Below are 16,590 nucleotides of genomic sequence, written 5' to 3' on the forward strand. Positions count from 1 at the left end.
CGTTTTGCTTTGATTATCATTTTATTCACTAAAGTACATGGTACGAGGTATTGCCATTATATAACATCGCGGCACCTGCTATACATATATGTTGATAGAGATGGAAGGATGGATTGATGGATAAATAGACAGATAAAAAAACAGCTAAATTCGTACACACGTATATGATTTATACAAAACGTGCGCGCGCTTGCTTAATCTGGGTCGCGCGCATCATCACCAGTGTCGCTGGCCACTGTGACTTTAAGAGCGATTTTTATATATATAAATATATACATAAATAATAGATTCTTCCGGTCCATTATAACAAACGGCAAATATAGTGTCAGAAATCCAAGAGAGGCATAATAAAGGATCTGTTCTCTCTAAAAACAGCGTTTTTCCCCCCTTCATCATGGTGAAGATCAGCTTTCAGCCCATCACGGGACAAAAAGCCGACAAAGAGGAGGCTGATGGAGATAAAACTCAAATATTCATACCGCATCCACACGTAAGTTTCTCTTTTTAAGTACATCATATGAAATGTCACGCAAAACAGCGGTTGAAGCGAACAAAAAGCCGGAAAGGAAAGATCATCTATGGTAAACCATTAATCGTGTCATTTCCTGGGATGATTATGATCTACAGACAACGATCCAGGATCGAGGTTTTATGTATTTGTAGTTTTCTTATTCTTCTGAAATACAGAAATATTGTTGCCCTTTGGTTTCATAACAAGAGGACATGGATGCTGCAGCACCTGCACCAATCACATCATATACCGTGCATCATCTTCATCTCAGCCATAACATGTGCACTGTATCTCCCTATATACGTGCTTAAAATGTGTATTATTGAAAAATTGTGTTTAAAAAACATGCTCTTTAATTATTTAATTAAAGAACATCTTTGGTTCAACTAATATAAAATAGCTTAAAGCATCTTGCCCTTTATTTTTTAAATATATTTATTATAATGAATGCTTGGATTGTTATTGTCAGTTCTTAAGGCATTTATTCTAAAGCAATTATAATGACAAGGGATGAAATTTGACAGTCCAGCACAGGTTTATGTGTCTAAGCAAACACACACACACACACACACACACACACAAATCCAATAGAGACAAAATGGCAGATGGCTACGGTGAGGAGAAATGACTTCCGTGAGCTTTAGCTGTTTAATCTCAGTGTGTGTGTGTGGGGATTTTGCTAACTTTTGGGACCAGATGACCTCCCAACGATGAAAAAACAAGGTGAAGGGAGTAAATCATGGACCATTCGCATCTCTAATTATTCCTCGTGTTAAAGAATGCATACTTCCCTGCTATAAAAGGTGCAAAAAATCTTGTCAATTAGGTATGAGTATGCAGTATTCAAGAACCATAGGCAGGGAACGATCTGGTGAGGTTTCCTTGAAGCTATAAACAAATCAAGCTTGTTCAAAGTTATCTTGTCTTTAATAGCATTCTTAAAACATTAGTGCAGAAATGTTATTTATACATCGTTCATGGAACATTATGCTGAAACGTTTCCGCCTAGTGTTTTTATAAAATAATTGCTTAATACTTATTACTTACTGAACATTAATGTAATATTACTATAAAACTGATCAAATGGAACATTCACTGAATGTTTTCTATAACCTTTGTATTCAGTAATAATGTGTTTATAACTTAAAGGGAACAATATGGCAATGGGGGCCATATCTGGATGACCTCCTGCATCCACAGAGATGCTAAAATGTGCAGTTGCTGTACACTTTGCTTTCCCATAAGGCCATGGGAGCCGAGGATCCAGAACTGAAAAGTACAAATTGAGGAAAGAGAGAAAAAGAAACAGACTTCACTTTAAACAAATAATGTTTTTTTTCTTTTTGTAAAAATGGGGTAGGTGTTACTTTAGCATTTATTTAAATATTTCACTATCTATCTTAATGCAAAAACAATAAGCTGACAAGTCAAAAGGAAGTCACCATTATGATGTCAAACCAAATGTGCATGTGTAAGTGAGTTAAGAATGAGGCCAGATCAGGCCATGTGCCGTGAAGTTGGCAGATGGGTAGCGAGACTGGGGGCGTTATTAGTCATTGCCTATCGGCATCTCGCATCTAATAATTCCCCGCTGTAGTACGGGAGCATTGAATAATCCATTCCTGGATGCATGGCATACAAGTGAATGTAGTGCCGATTGTAGCACGTCTCCCAGTGTGTGGGTGATCATACTGAAAGTGGCACGGTATATTGAGGACATGATGAATTCATCACTGCTTTGTGTGTGTGTGCGTCGGGTTTTGCCATCTTGGTAAGGACCAAATGTCCCTGCAGAGATAGTACAACCTAAAATGACCTACTTTGTGGAGCCCTGTGAGAGGAGCTTATGATGAAAACAACTACATAAAAGGGCTAAATATCTTAGGGTGTATTTAGTATGCTAAAAGATAACAAAAAAATGTAAATGTCCCTAATATGATATAAAAATATGCATGTGTGTGTGTGTATTTGTAGGTGGACGAGGAGCTGGTCTTGCCTGTCGGACGGAAACGCTCCTCTCTGAGTGGACTTTGCTGTCTGACAACTGCACTGATAGTCTTCACCTGCAGTTTGATATATGCTTCGATTTATATCTACCGCTACTACATCATTCCTCAGGTAGCACACAATTAATTGCATGAGTGGCATATAGCCCAAAACATTGCATGATTTTTGGCTGTCCCAGACGAAAAATTGGCAGCGTAAAACAATCGTGGCTCCTAATTCGTGGTTCTGCGTCGCACAGTGAGAAAGATTCAATGATGGCTGTTGTCACGGTCTTGCGAACAAATATAGCCTATGATAATTTTATGCCATTGTTAGAAATAAAACTTGATCATTGCACAGTGTGTTTGCTTCCTCTTTTGCCACTTCCATTTTTTAAGCACACATAAAAACTACAACTACTAAAGTGTGATTCATCAGGCTATTTTTGTGTACCACTTACGCATGCTGATGATATTTTATTGTTTTATAGAAACATGCAGTCTACATGAATGCCCTACCCAAGTTTAATAGATTCATGTCACACAGTGTGATCTGCACTGATCTTATAGGATTGCTGCAGAAGGCATAACACTCAAATTATGATTGTATAATTAGTAAAGCTGAAGCCTCTGGTTTGTTCTGCTGTTCTATTTTTCTATCAAGAGCTTAAATGTTTTGTTAATGGCTCACTGCTGTGATTCATCTGCTATGTGAGTTCATCATAAACTACTAATTTGTACTATTACTTTGTTTTCCCATTTATTGACTGACAGCTCTTTTGTCTCTTTTGTTGAGAAAAATCAGGAGTAAGTGCACTGTGTAGTTCTAGTAACTCACTAACTCACTTGCACAAAAACAGATTCAGTATTCCTCAGAATTAATAAAAACTGAAATGCAAACTCAGAACGCGATGAAGACCTGCAATATATATATATATATATATATATATATATATATTTATCCTTTATGTATTTAATCCCATTTTATTAACCAATATCTTTGCCGCTAATCTTCGATTATCCAATTCAACCATAATAATAAGCAAAAAGGACTTTAGACAAACATGAAATTTGTATTTGTAGTGCTGAACTTTGTTTTCCTACAATGCAGAATGACAGCACAGCTGAAAGCTTTGTTTGAGCCTCATCCTCTACTGTGCAGACGTGAATTTTGAATTGACATTTCCTTCAGCCGGCATATTTTTTGCCCTTTTGGCATGAAAGGGACCAATATAACGCTTATCTATATTGAAAACAAACAAGCAAGCCCATCCCGGATGAGAAAAAGTAATGCAAAAGTAATGTAATGCATTTCTTCCCATAAAAGGAACTTTCCCCAACACTGCTCAATACCTTATTAGATTTTATTCAGACTGCAAACACAGGAAAAAGTGAGAAAACAGTTAGTTTGTGATAGGATAGTATGAAAATCAACATTGTTTTCCCACAATTTTAAGCCCTATTTGAAAGTTATCTGCTATATTTTATTCTTTTTTTCCAGGAATTTTGGTTCAGGTGATAGGAAGATCAAAACATTAATATAATATAATATAAATCATGTATTGTGTGTGATGGTTATTCAGACTCCGGATCAGAGTCGGTTCCACTGCCGTGTGGTGTACGAGGATTCGGTGGCTGCTCCCCTGCGAGGGTCTCACGAGCTGGAGGAGAGCGTTGGGATCTACCTGAAGGAAAACTACGAGCAAATCAGCATTCCTGTGCCTGACTTCAGTAACACTGACCCTGCTGATATCATTCATGATTTCAACAGGGTAACACTTAGCTCTTGTTCTATAGACTAATACTAATGCATCAACAGGGTATGTTTTCACGTGTTGTGTTTGGGTTTTTAGGGTCTGACGGCTTACCATGACATTGCTTTAGATAAGTGTTATGTCATTGAGCTCAACACCACTGTGGTCATGCCTCCACGTAACCTTTGGGAACTGCTCATTAACGTCAAGGTACCTGTAGCCTATTGTTTGAATATAAAGGCAGTTGAAATGTAAACTTTTATTTATTTGATAATGTTGCCTTTCTGTTTTTGTGTAGAAAGGGACTTACCTCCCCCAGACGTACATTGTCCAGGAAGAGATGATCGTGTCTGGCCGTGTTAATAATATGCATCAGCTTGGCCGCTTTATTTACCGTCTGTGTAACGGTAAAGACACGTACAGGCTCCGCCGCCGCACCTCACGCCGTCGTAAGTTTGCATATTTTGTCTTTTTCTTTAGTGTGAATAGTAGTGGTCAGCTAATATGGATCGGTCCAATGCTGTTTCCAATAGAGAGCATCATATCACCCGACTGAAATTAGATAAAAATGACATCATATTTAATAGGATAATTAAAACTAAGGTATACGTTTTTCATCTCAACGACAAGCTAGAAGCCCAATTTGGCCATACAATATTACAGCATAATTAATTCTTCATCTTCTTGGTGGGAGGAAACTGTGCTCCTGTGTGGTATCACAGCTGCCATACAAATCTGATTGACGTCCAGCTTAATAGCTCATTGCAGCTAATTAGCGGAACAATTAAGAAACTCCCGCGGAATGGCTTCCTGTATTAAGCAATCTACTTCTCCCTGGTTCACGAAGATCATTTTGTAGGAATATAATATGATAACATCCATTATCTGGGACAATTTCATGGAGGCAGGCTATGAAATTATGATCCATGAATACTCAATTGTTAATTCCTATTTGATGGCGTTTCACACAATATAATTTCCCATATTTTGCGATTGCATTATGTTTTCTAATATATATTAATCAATGCGCTAAATAAATACACTGAAAAATAATTTTTCACATTTTTATATAAAACTATATTCATTAAAGCACTTTTTGTAATGTTTCTAGGGATATGCCAGTATCATGTTGCGATTATTTGCTAATGCTTTTATCACGGTGTATGGTATTATCACAGTATTAAAATTTAGTTTTAAAAAAGTGGTCATAATACAGTTTAACAGGTTTAATAACTTTTATCTTATAACAAAAAAACTGAATAATTAAATACAAATTAAGAAATACAGAAAAATATATAAAGTTAAATGTTTTACACAGATTAAAGTGCAAAAGAATTATAAAGACCGATAGGTATCACTTTACAGTAAGACCTTATTAGTTAACCTTAATGAATGCATTAACATTCACAATGAGAAATAGATACATTTGTTACAGAAGTTCTTTGTTAAAAAATACAAGTCTTAGTTCATGTTAGCTCATTAAATAACACAGTTGCAACTTTCAGTTTTAACAACCTGTTATTAAATATTGGAATACATACGATTAATGAATGTTCAGAAGAGATTTTCATTAGCAGTTTATGTTATAATGAGTTAACTAATGAAGCCCTAATTTAAAGTGTGAACGATAAAGAATCAAAACACTTTCAAACAATATCTAGAGCATGCTGTAGAAAAAAAATAAGTTTGAAAATGAATAGCCTATTAAGTCTAAATATTTAAGTATTTGGCTCTGTGATGAACACCATAGCAAATCCACAAATCTGAATGGCTAAATTATTTAAATACTTTTTAGAAAGTAGCACAGCTGCTTTATGTATAGGGTTTTAGCTTTTGTTACCTTGGTAATTTATAACTATTTTTTTCTACACATTATTTTATGTTTCCTGTTAGGTATCACCAAGCGTGATGCGCAGAACTGTCACCGAATCCGTCACTTTGAGAACACTTTCGTGGTGGAGACAATGATTTGTGAGACTCCATAGGCTGTTTGTCACTTAGCCCCGCCTATTTCTGATGAGATCACACCCTCTGGTCTCGGTAGCCACAACAATTTAAAAATCACACTCTTGACCTCTAATACTTGTCTTTACACCGCATTTCTCTCTTTTTGTACTTCCCTCTCTGTACCTAGTAATTCATTACAAATGTTCCCTTAACAAATTCTGAACAGTTTGTTTCTGCATATTTGTAATAATCCACATTTTCAAATTGATGCATTTAAAAATGTAACAGTAGCATCTGAAGTCTTTAAATGAGAAAGTTTCACGGGCATTAAGCTGCACAATGCCTGCATGCTCGTACCTGTGTGTAACTGGCTGTTTGTGCTCCATCAAACTGCTCTTTGCTCTCTTACTGTATGTATTTATGTGTTTTTAGATCTATTCTTGGATAGAGATGCACCGAAACTGTGGCCAAAAATTCCATAAAATGATGTGGAAAATATTACCGGAAAGCATTACTCTAACATCTAATCTCTGAACTGCAAAAATAATTTTCTTAGTATTTTTGTCATTTTCCCTGATGGTTAAAAGCACTTATAATATACAGATTTCCAAAGGTAAAGAGTCTTCTTTTGCCCCGATTTGTGTATTTTTAGGCACAATATTCACTTTTCTTTTGGTGCATCACTACTCATGAATATCCTAACTGATCCTAGTGCCGTTTAAAGCATCTGATAAAAAAAAATTGCTTCCATCATTACATTTATCATATGTATTAGTTCACAAAGTATATTGATATTGACTTTAGTGCTTCTACAACATGCTTCCTGTGCCACTTCCTCTTTTCTTCCTTCTCTCTCTGCATGCTTTTCAAGACGACACATGCATCGTTTGAGTATTTTCTTATCATATGAGCGAAGCCTTAGGCCAGATTCATGCCCTGGACTAATGTATACAATCTCTAAAGCTCGTCGTGTTTATGTGTATGTGTTGAAGTTAAAAACCTTGTTTAGTTTGGTGAAGCAAACCTGTAAATAAACCAGTAAGACCTAACTATCCCACATTTTTGTCATTTCTGTTACAAAACCCTGACAGCATGCACAAACCCAGTTTTTTCTTTAACAAAAGCAATTGCACAATACAAAAATTGCAGTTTTTGTTGCATAACTGCTTGTTTTGCACCTTTAGCAGGTTCTAGAAAAATATCCTGGTGATAAACAACAAACAGAACCCATGTTATAGCTGATTTTGATGTTAAATCAGCTGGGAAACTTCTCCAAAGCCCAGAGGAAGTCTGTGTAGTATCAGACCTCTTGTACTCCATGAAACTGTAGGAAAGGGGAAATGAAATACGTGTCACTAAAAACCGTTATTCTCAAGCATGACTTGGAAATGATCTTGCACAATCTTGTGTTTGATATGCCCATCCTCTTTGCTCAGTCTGAGGTTTCAGGCTAGATTGTTAAATCATGCATAAATCTGAGTCATAGTTATTTCTAGAAGGGGTGTCTGAGAGCAAATTATATAAATAATTCAGTCAAATGGAGTAGTTCAATCAAAAATCAACATTTCAAACACACAGCTTTCTTCTGTGAAACAAGTTTTTTTTTTTTCATGCAATGATGCAAAATGAGATCCAAAAATGATAAAAAAGCACTATAAAAATAGATTTTTTAAGTCATGTGACAGCTTTATGTGAAAAGCAAACTGAAAAATTATTCACTGTTAACTTTCTTGCTCATTCTCTGTTAACTGAGAAACACTGTGAGTGGAAAATTAAGTCAGTGAGTAGGTCGTTAACTATTAATTTACAAATTGGACATATTGGGTTTGTTTAACAGACATTGCTCACTATAAACAGTTATGGTATGTGTAACGATACAACCTTCGTAATCATCGGGAAGAAGGAGGCGGGAACCGGCGCACAATCAAAACATTTTAATATTCAAAAGTAAATACAAAACAGCGCACCAGCTCCTCACGGACGACTGGTGCGCATAAAATAAAAAGCAAACACATAAAATAATGTCCCAGGCCTGGTCCTCTCTCGCCCTTCACTATAGTCGCTCCAGTTTTATATCCTTCCATCTCCTACGTGGGACTCGATACTGGTGGTGGGGCGCAGGTGTAGCTCATCTCCAATCACTACACCTGGCCTCACTACTCGTTCCCACGCCTCTCGGCCCCGCCCCACTCGCCACAGTATGAAAAAGAGCTTTGTGCAGGTTCGGAACAATGTGAAGGTGAGTAAATACTTTATTGTGTCCTTGTTACATGTGACATGTTTTATAATACCAATAAGGCAAACTCTAACCCTAACCATAAGTACATGAAGTTAATTACTATTGCTCAGTAGGTCACCTTTAAATAAATTCTAACCCATTCACAGCAGAGGATCCATTGGTGAGCAAGTGATATAATGCTAACTTTATCCTTATAGGTTCTGATGAACAAACTAACTACCCTACATGTTAGATTAAGAGTTTTCTTTTTAGCAAATTTTAATTTTTCAATGCACTATTCGTTAAATATATTTTTTCCGAAATTTGACCTTATCCATCCATGTAAATATACTTATAAGTTACTTTATAGCTAATGAAATATGCTACCAAACGCAAAGGACTGCTTCCAAACGGCATCGTTCCAATCCTGCTGTGCACATGGATCAGCTGTGTTAGTTTACAAAATCTAAACACAGTTTATAGAACAAATTCTTAACAGCTAAGTCATGCTTAAGACTTCAAATATTTTTCATCAAACAGGTTTATTAGGATTATATAAGATTATTAGATTTGTGGCAGCTAGACAACAAAAACACACTATTTTGCATTTATCTAAAGAATCTCTAAAATCTATGCTGCTCATAATTTGAAAAGGCATATTAATTATTAGTAATTTTTATTTGTATTTTGTATTTACTGAATTTGGTTACAGTAGTACACAGGAAGTCAAGGGGAGAAATATAAGGATACAGGACATTAAATATGACACCTGCAAGGCAACCGATCATACAGATTTAAATTAATCATAAATGTTGAAAGATAAACCAAGGGTATTAATACAAACTCCTTTTTAATATAACATATAAAAATAGATTCAACTGACAACAGTGAGAAAAGACACTTGAAGAATCACTGAAACCTCAGATTCATGATTACATGTTATACAAAAACTCTTTTAAATTCAATATTGTGGTTAAAAAGTCCATTTTTAAATGTTTTAGATGACAGAACAAAAAAAGTGCTTTGAAATCATCTACATCAACTATACAAAATAAGCAGATTTCTGTCATCTGACAATAATGATGGCAAATTCAACAACAGACACATTTATCACAATACTGTATAAACCACTGCAGCCATATGAAGAAACCACCTCAACTGTAAACATCTATGATAGCAATGATGATGACAAAAAATTGATATGTTAGTTATCATCTTAAATATCTTAATGTTCTCCAAAGCCAATATTCCTATATAATATTTAAGCATCAGCATCCCCAGATGACCTCAGAGACATTCATGATTACTCATTTAGATGTAACCAGACACAGCGTAAATGTAAGTTTCTGTTTTTGTGACTGACAATGCAAAAGATGCACATGGAAGTTCCTCTGAAATGTTAAATGTTAAGACAAAATGCAAAATGCAAAAAAACAAAACCGCATCGAAAGTGAGTGGATGTTTTCTCACCAGCATCACAGGAAGTGGAAAAAAAAGCATAGCCTCAATGTGGTTTCATTAGCCATCATTCTAAAAATAAACAAGCATACAAAACTAAACCATGTTTAATAGAGTATCACCAAAATGTAACACTTTTTTTTATTATAGACATTCTGAAAGTCTTTACATGATGCTTCACCACAGATAACCCTAGATTTAAAGTACATAAAAAAGTATTGAATGATTTATATGTATAATTAATATGTCACTTACCTAACGGGTTCAATAGACAAAAGTGCACATTTAGAAATTTAAATGGGACATTTTAACAAAATATGCTAATAACTCTGCAGTTTATCCTGTTCAGGAACATTTTAGTGGAAGAATGAAATAAGTTTTCAAGTTCAAACAGGTGTTCTGGAAGATAAACCATGGAAGTAGTTAGCCACATTAACCAAGAACATGTTCCACTAACATTTGATACTCATAAAGTGTCCAGGTAAGTTTGAACACCATCTATATTTACTTTATCCTTCCTGTATGGTTTAAAGGGCTTGATGGTGAGGGAAAAAAGGGTTGCGCTCTCGAAAAACGTTTGCGTTCCATCGAGAAATTGTGTTCCTTCGCAAAACTTTCGTCTTGTAAACAAAACAACGCCGGAGAAAGACTACAGGACTACATTCATCTCAAAAGTGTCCCAATTTGCCCGCAATTCACTCTTATTCGATACTTTTGCGAGCAAACGCATTTTTTCTCAGAGGAACGAGAAAGAGCTCAAAAGAGAAAGAGCTTTCTTTTGCGAAAGAGCTCAAAAACATAGTAATATATCTTTCCTTCCATCTTCATCCATCTCAATGTCCTGTTGTGGGCTCCGTGGAAGGCCATTGTTTATCCTAACTGTTAAGACCTTTCCATCGACCTGCTGAGGGAATGAGTGCCTGCTTCCGTTTGTCTTTTCCCCTTGTCCTGCCAGAACGAGTCCAGAGAGAAGTAGTAGATGAGCGGATCCAGACAGCAGTTGACACTCGCCAGGCACACGAGCGCAAGTAAAGACTCCCCGCAATCGTCCTCAGTGTATGTCAAGAGATGTAAAGTAAACGGCATGAAAAATATCACAAACACCAACATGTTGACTATAAAAATCATTATCACGTTCATTTTGTTGTTCACCTTGGCCGCTCCAGCGCTGGGACGCTTCCTCAGAACGATAACGACCACGACCGTGGAGACGATGTTGACCAGGAGGAGTATTAATAAAAATATCGCCTGTGAGATCGAGACGACATGCGAGCTTTTGGAGTGCACTTGAATCTCAAAGCACGGTATTTTTGGACACCCCTTCAGGGCGTCATAGAGTCTTCTAATCTCTGGGATGCAGAGGGTGGTGAGGAGGATCCACACGACCGCACAGCACTTCAGCGCGCACCCGGGGGTTCTCAAGGACCGGGAGCGCAGAGGGAAGACGAGGGCGATCATCCGGTCCACGCTGATCAAAGTGATGAAGATACTGCTCGTTCTGATGTTCACGCGAAACAACATTAAGGCAGCGGTGCATGTGGCCGCTCCAAACGGCCACTTGAGCGTTGCGTAAAAGTAGACGCGCAGTGGCAGGGAGAGCGCGAGGAGCATGTCGGACACCGCGAGGTTCACCATGAGCACGGCGCACGGTGACCGGAACCCGTGAGAGCGCAGCAGGATCCACAGGGACAGCGTGTTGAGCGGTAGACCCACTGCCAGAACCAGACCATACACCACTGCCGACGCCAGGTACCGGTTCGAAGGTTCGAGATCAGCGGTTATACAAGACGAGTTGGTCCAGTTCGAACACATGTTCGCGTTTCTGAAGAGAAAGGCGTGCGAAATAACAAAGGTTGAGTCGAAGCTGGTCTCTTAGATTTCGATTGACCTCTGAATGAATTTGAAGGTGGTTTTGAGGGAAGCCAGAGAGAAATGAAACGACTGAAGAGGAAGGATGTAGAATAAGGTGAGGGGTTTTCTCCGCCTCTTTAGTGGGGCCTGTTCTATTTCTCACGGTAGGTTGATTTTTAATGTCAAATTTAATGGCAAACTTTATTTACCACAAAAATATTCCACTCTTTATATTCAGAAAAAAGTACCGTTCTCTGACCTCATCTTGACCTTTTGGGACATGTTGTTCACAATGTGACGTCACATGGGAACCTGCTAAAAAAAAGGGGATTATGCACTCGAAGAAACATTTCAACAGGAGAAGAATACTGCACAAGCGATGTAAGGTGACATTTTGGACAACAAAGGGTAAATAAAACTGAAATATAGCGGTTAATAAATCTTATATCTACTTACATTTTACAGATGCATTTGTATTTTTTATCCTTAAATAATGATTCTAATGATTTTTCATTTTTAGTGGTTTTAATAATTGGTATTACTATAAAAATCGTTTTAAATTACATTTAAGGCACTGATGTGCTGAACATTTTTCTTTTTCTAATTATTTACTAATTGTAATGTTACAGTAATGAGAAATAAACTTAATTTAATATTTTGCATTATAGCAAAGAGGCGAAAGTACACTATTGACTAATTAATAAATACAAACCTGATTCCAAAAAAGTTGTGACACTACAAATTGTGAGTAAAAAAGTAATGGAATAGTTTACAAATCTCATAAACTTATATTTTATTCACAACAGAATATATATAACATATCAAATGTTGAAAGTGAGACATTTTGAAATGTCAGGCCAAATATTGGCTCATTGTGGATTTCATGAGAGCTACACATTCCAAAAAAGTTGGGACAGGTAGCAATAAGAGGCCGGAAAAGCTAAATGTACATATAAGCAACAGCTGGAGGACAATTTTGCAACTTATTAGGTCAATTGGCAACATGATTGGGTTTAAAAAAAAAGCCTCTCAGAGTGACAGTGTCTCTCAGAAGTCAAGATGGGGCAGAGGATCACCGGCGAAAAAAAAAGTTGAGCAATATCAGAAATGAGTTTCTCAGAGAAAAATTTGAAGAGTTTGAAGTTATCATCATCTACAGTGCATAATATCATCCAAAGATTCAGAGAATCTGGAACAATCTCTGTGTGTAAAGGTCAAGGCTGGAAATGGTACTAGATGCCCGTGATCTTCGGGCCCTTAGACGGCACTGCATCACATACAGGGCTCTACTGTAATGGAAATCACAACATGGGCTCAGGAATACTTCCAGGAAACATTGTCGATGAACACAATCCACAGCGCCATTTGCTGTTGCCAGCTAAAACTCTATAGGTCAAAAAAGAAGCCATACCTAAACATGATCCAGAAGCGCAGGCATTTTCTCTGGGCCAAGGCTCATTTAAAATGGACTGTGGCAAAGTGGAAAACTGTTCTGTGGTCAGATGAATCAAAATTTGAAGTTTTTTTTGGAAAACTGGGACGCCATGTCATCCGGACTAAAGAGGACAAGGAGAACCCAAGTTGTTATCAGTTCAGAAGCCTGTATCTCTGATGGTTTGGGGTTGCATGAGTGCGTGTTGCATGGGCAGCTTACACATCTGGAAAGACACCATCAATGCTGAAAGGTATATCCAAGTTCTAGAACAACATATGCTCCCATCCAGACGTCGTCTCTTTCAGGGAAGACCTTGCATTTTACAACATGACAATGCCAGACACATACTGCATCAATTACAACATCATAGCTGTGTAGAAAAAGGATCCGGGTACTGAAATGACTAGCCTGCAGTCCAGATCTTTCATACATAGAAAGCATTTGGAGCATCATAAAGAGGAAGATGCGGCAAAGAAGACCTAAGACAGTTGAGCAACTAGAAGCCTGTATTAGACAAGAATGGGACAACATTACTATTCCTAAACTTGAGCAACTTGTCTCCTCAGACCCCAGATGTTTGCAGACTGTTATAAAAAGAAGAGGGGATGCCACACAGTGGTAAACATGGCCATGTGCCAACTTTTTTGAGATGTGTTGATGCCATGAAATTTAAAATCAACTTGTCTTTCCCTTAAAATTGTACATTTTCTCAGTTTAAGCATTTGATAGGTCATCTATGTTTTATTCTGAATAAAATATTGAAATTGGAAACTTCCACATCATTGCATTCTGTTTTTATTCACAATTTTTACAGGGTCCCAACGTTTTTGGAATCGGGTTTGTAAATAAATAAGGGTCTTAATAGCAGACTTCGATATAAAAAGATTTTAAAAAAGGAGACCAGGTATGGTTTTAACTTAGGGAGAGTTGTAACAACACTATTTCCACCTATCAGGGATAAGCTAGGAGCCCTATGATAATTTGATTATTTACCCACTTCCTACCTGAATCTTATACGAATTGTTGTCACGGCTGAAACTATATATAAGCAGATTCTATAAAGAAAAAACAGATTTTGAAGAATTCTCATGCAAAACTTTTTTTAAACTGCTAATTTCAAACCATTATGCTAATAGAGCTAAACATTGGATGACGGGGGTGGGTAAGATGTAACACATTTTAGCATTCCCATGGTTTAGACTAAGAACTTTCATATTGTCTATATGGAGCTTTTTTGGCAGCTCAAAACCAAAGGAAATGTAGGTAAAATGTGCTCTTGTGCAGTTTCTGGATCCACCAAGCCTGCTCTCAAGGGTTAAAAATGTTGGTTTAACACCACTGTGAAAAAAAAAGTTGCACACAGACACAGTGTCACACGCAAACTGTATTTTCTATCACCCTAAACCAAGCCCTTACAGAAAACTACTGTCAATTTTTGGATTTCATAACACCTCCTTTGTATGTTTTTTAAGCCTTTTGTTTTACGGGGGCACAGGAAGTCTCCTCATAAACCATTTTCACGTTGTAGTACCCATGTCATTACACACATTTGTGTCCTCATAAACCATATAAATCAGTACACACACACACTCTTGCATTGAACAGAAATCGTACTTGAGCTGTGGTCATTCGTAGAAAGCACATTGTTTTTGAACTTTTGAACTTAATGAGGTGGCTACTGTTTTTACTTCTTTAGGCCAACTGTTGCAACTTACCCCAGTATGTGTTACAACATCCCCCGGCAGTGGGGTAGATTGCAACAAAGGCACTCCCTCCATGTATTTGACTTCAACTTATAAGGGTTTGAATCGGTGCCTTTTGTTGTGAGCAAATGTGGGTGTTTTGTATAAAAGTTTGAGCACTATAGCTCAAAAATTCAGCGAGTTACAGATGCTGAAACAAAAAACCATACCCAGTCTCCTCTTATGTAGGCCTATGCATGTAAAATGTGACCTGGACAACTTATTTTCATTTTGAAACGAGGTGTATGTTAAGTAAACATATATCTTACTCCAACCATTATCCTTAAGTGTTATGTGAGAAAACACTACTGCTAACAATATAAATACCTGAGTAAGATTGTTACAACAACTTCATTTTCACATTTATATAAATTGGTTATGTCACATATACACTAATGTGACACTGAGTATATACCTCACATCAACATGTTTCTGTATCTTACTTTCTACTGCCCAATATCAAAAATTGTAGACAACAAATATTGTAAATATAGCCATAAATATAGGGGGTGTGCCTTATAAAATTTGAACAAATGTGCCAACATGCCCCTAACTTAATATTTAAGTAAAATAAACTTTCAACCTTTAAGAGAAAGTAGGCTATGTGGGTGTTGCATTCATACAAAACAACTTCTGGGGAAATTAATTTGGACCGAGAGGGTTTCTGAGAGGGTTGGTGGCGTTTCTAACTGTGCTTGAACACGTTCCCACAGCTAAAAATATGTGGTTTATATTTTATAGGTTGATCTGATGTAGCAGCACTAGCAATCATCTTCACAAAGCTGAAATGAATAGGCCTCAAATGGAGCACACATATTTTAATACAAAGTCTTATTTATTGCAATAATAAATAACATGAACACAGACAAAGGGCGATGGAGACAACAGAAGTTCAGAAGTACCTGCAAATTCTGCGTGAGGAACCTCAAAAACTGTAGCTGAAGCTAAAATACTCTTCATTTTAGCTTCAGCTAAATTATTACAATTTATAATAGATTATAATAGAGTCAAGTTAAACTTTAATTATTGTTTTTTTAATTATAAAACACATGGAAGTATATCTATAAGCAGAGCATAGGAGTCTGCGATATTAGGATTTTTGATCGTGGACGATAAAAATGTCTCCACAATCTGCTTTTGTAGAAATATCGTGCTACAGAGCATAATCTATCAGCTGCAGTTCTGGCGCCTCTGTCATATACTGAACAACACCACATGCATTCTCAGCAGTGTTAACTCAGCAGAAGTTACTCTTATTCAGTAGCTACTCATTATTTGATTGTGCTTTTAAATGTTTCATTTGCTGTCTGACCTTTGGTAATACTGTCAAAACACACAGGGTTTACATGTAGACTCAGTTGTTTATGTCTAAAATTAAAGTAAACAGTTGAGAGAAAAACATATATGTGCCTGTATATTAGATGTGTGCAGGTCTTAAAGGGACAGTAGGCCTATTAAACATGCAGCCTGCTGTCATTACTGTCAAGGGATATATTACCCTAAAATTGAATTTCTGTCATTTGTCATTTTATCACTGTCACATTGTTCCAAACCTGTATTCATTTCTTTCTTGTGCTGAGCAAAAATGAAGATATTTTGAAGAATGTGGGTAGCCAAACAGTTGCTGGTCAACAGTGAACTTGACAGTAGCAGAAAATACTTTGGACCAGCAACTGTGTGGGTTTCCAC

General features: G+C 36.9%; 2 protein-coding genes across 2 annotated transcripts; one reads left to right on the forward strand and one right to left on the reverse strand.

Moving 5' to 3' along the window:
- The first annotated feature begins 195 nt into the window (after positions 1-195).
- On the forward strand, positions 196-7,254 carry itm2ca (integral membrane protein 2Ca). Its single transcript, XM_026281754.1, has 6 exons — positions 196-490; positions 2,486-2,629; positions 4,080-4,268; positions 4,350-4,460; positions 4,549-4,699; positions 6,144-7,254. Exons 1-6 carry the CDS (start codon positions 395-397, stop codon positions 6,233-6,235), a joined length of 783 nt encoding a protein of 260 aa, XP_026137539.1. The 5' UTR covers positions 196-394; the 3' UTR covers positions 6,236-7,254.
- Positions 7,255-9,264: 2,010 nt separating this feature from the next.
- lpar5b (lysophosphatidic acid receptor 5b) lies at positions 9,265-12,127 on the reverse strand. The gene has a single exon (XM_026281755.1). It carries the CDS (start codon positions 11,683-11,685, stop codon positions 10,756-10,758), a length of 930 nt encoding a protein of 309 aa, XP_026137540.1. The 5' UTR covers positions 11,686-12,127; the 3' UTR covers positions 9,265-10,755.
- Between the last annotated feature and the right edge of the window lie 4,463 nt (positions 12,128-16,590).

Source organism: Carassius auratus, chromosome 15 (genome assembly GCF_003368295.1).
Source record: "Carassius auratus strain Wakin chromosome 15, ASM336829v1, whole genome shotgun sequence".
NCBI lineage: Eukaryota > Metazoa > Chordata > Actinopteri > Cypriniformes > Cyprinidae > Carassius > Carassius auratus.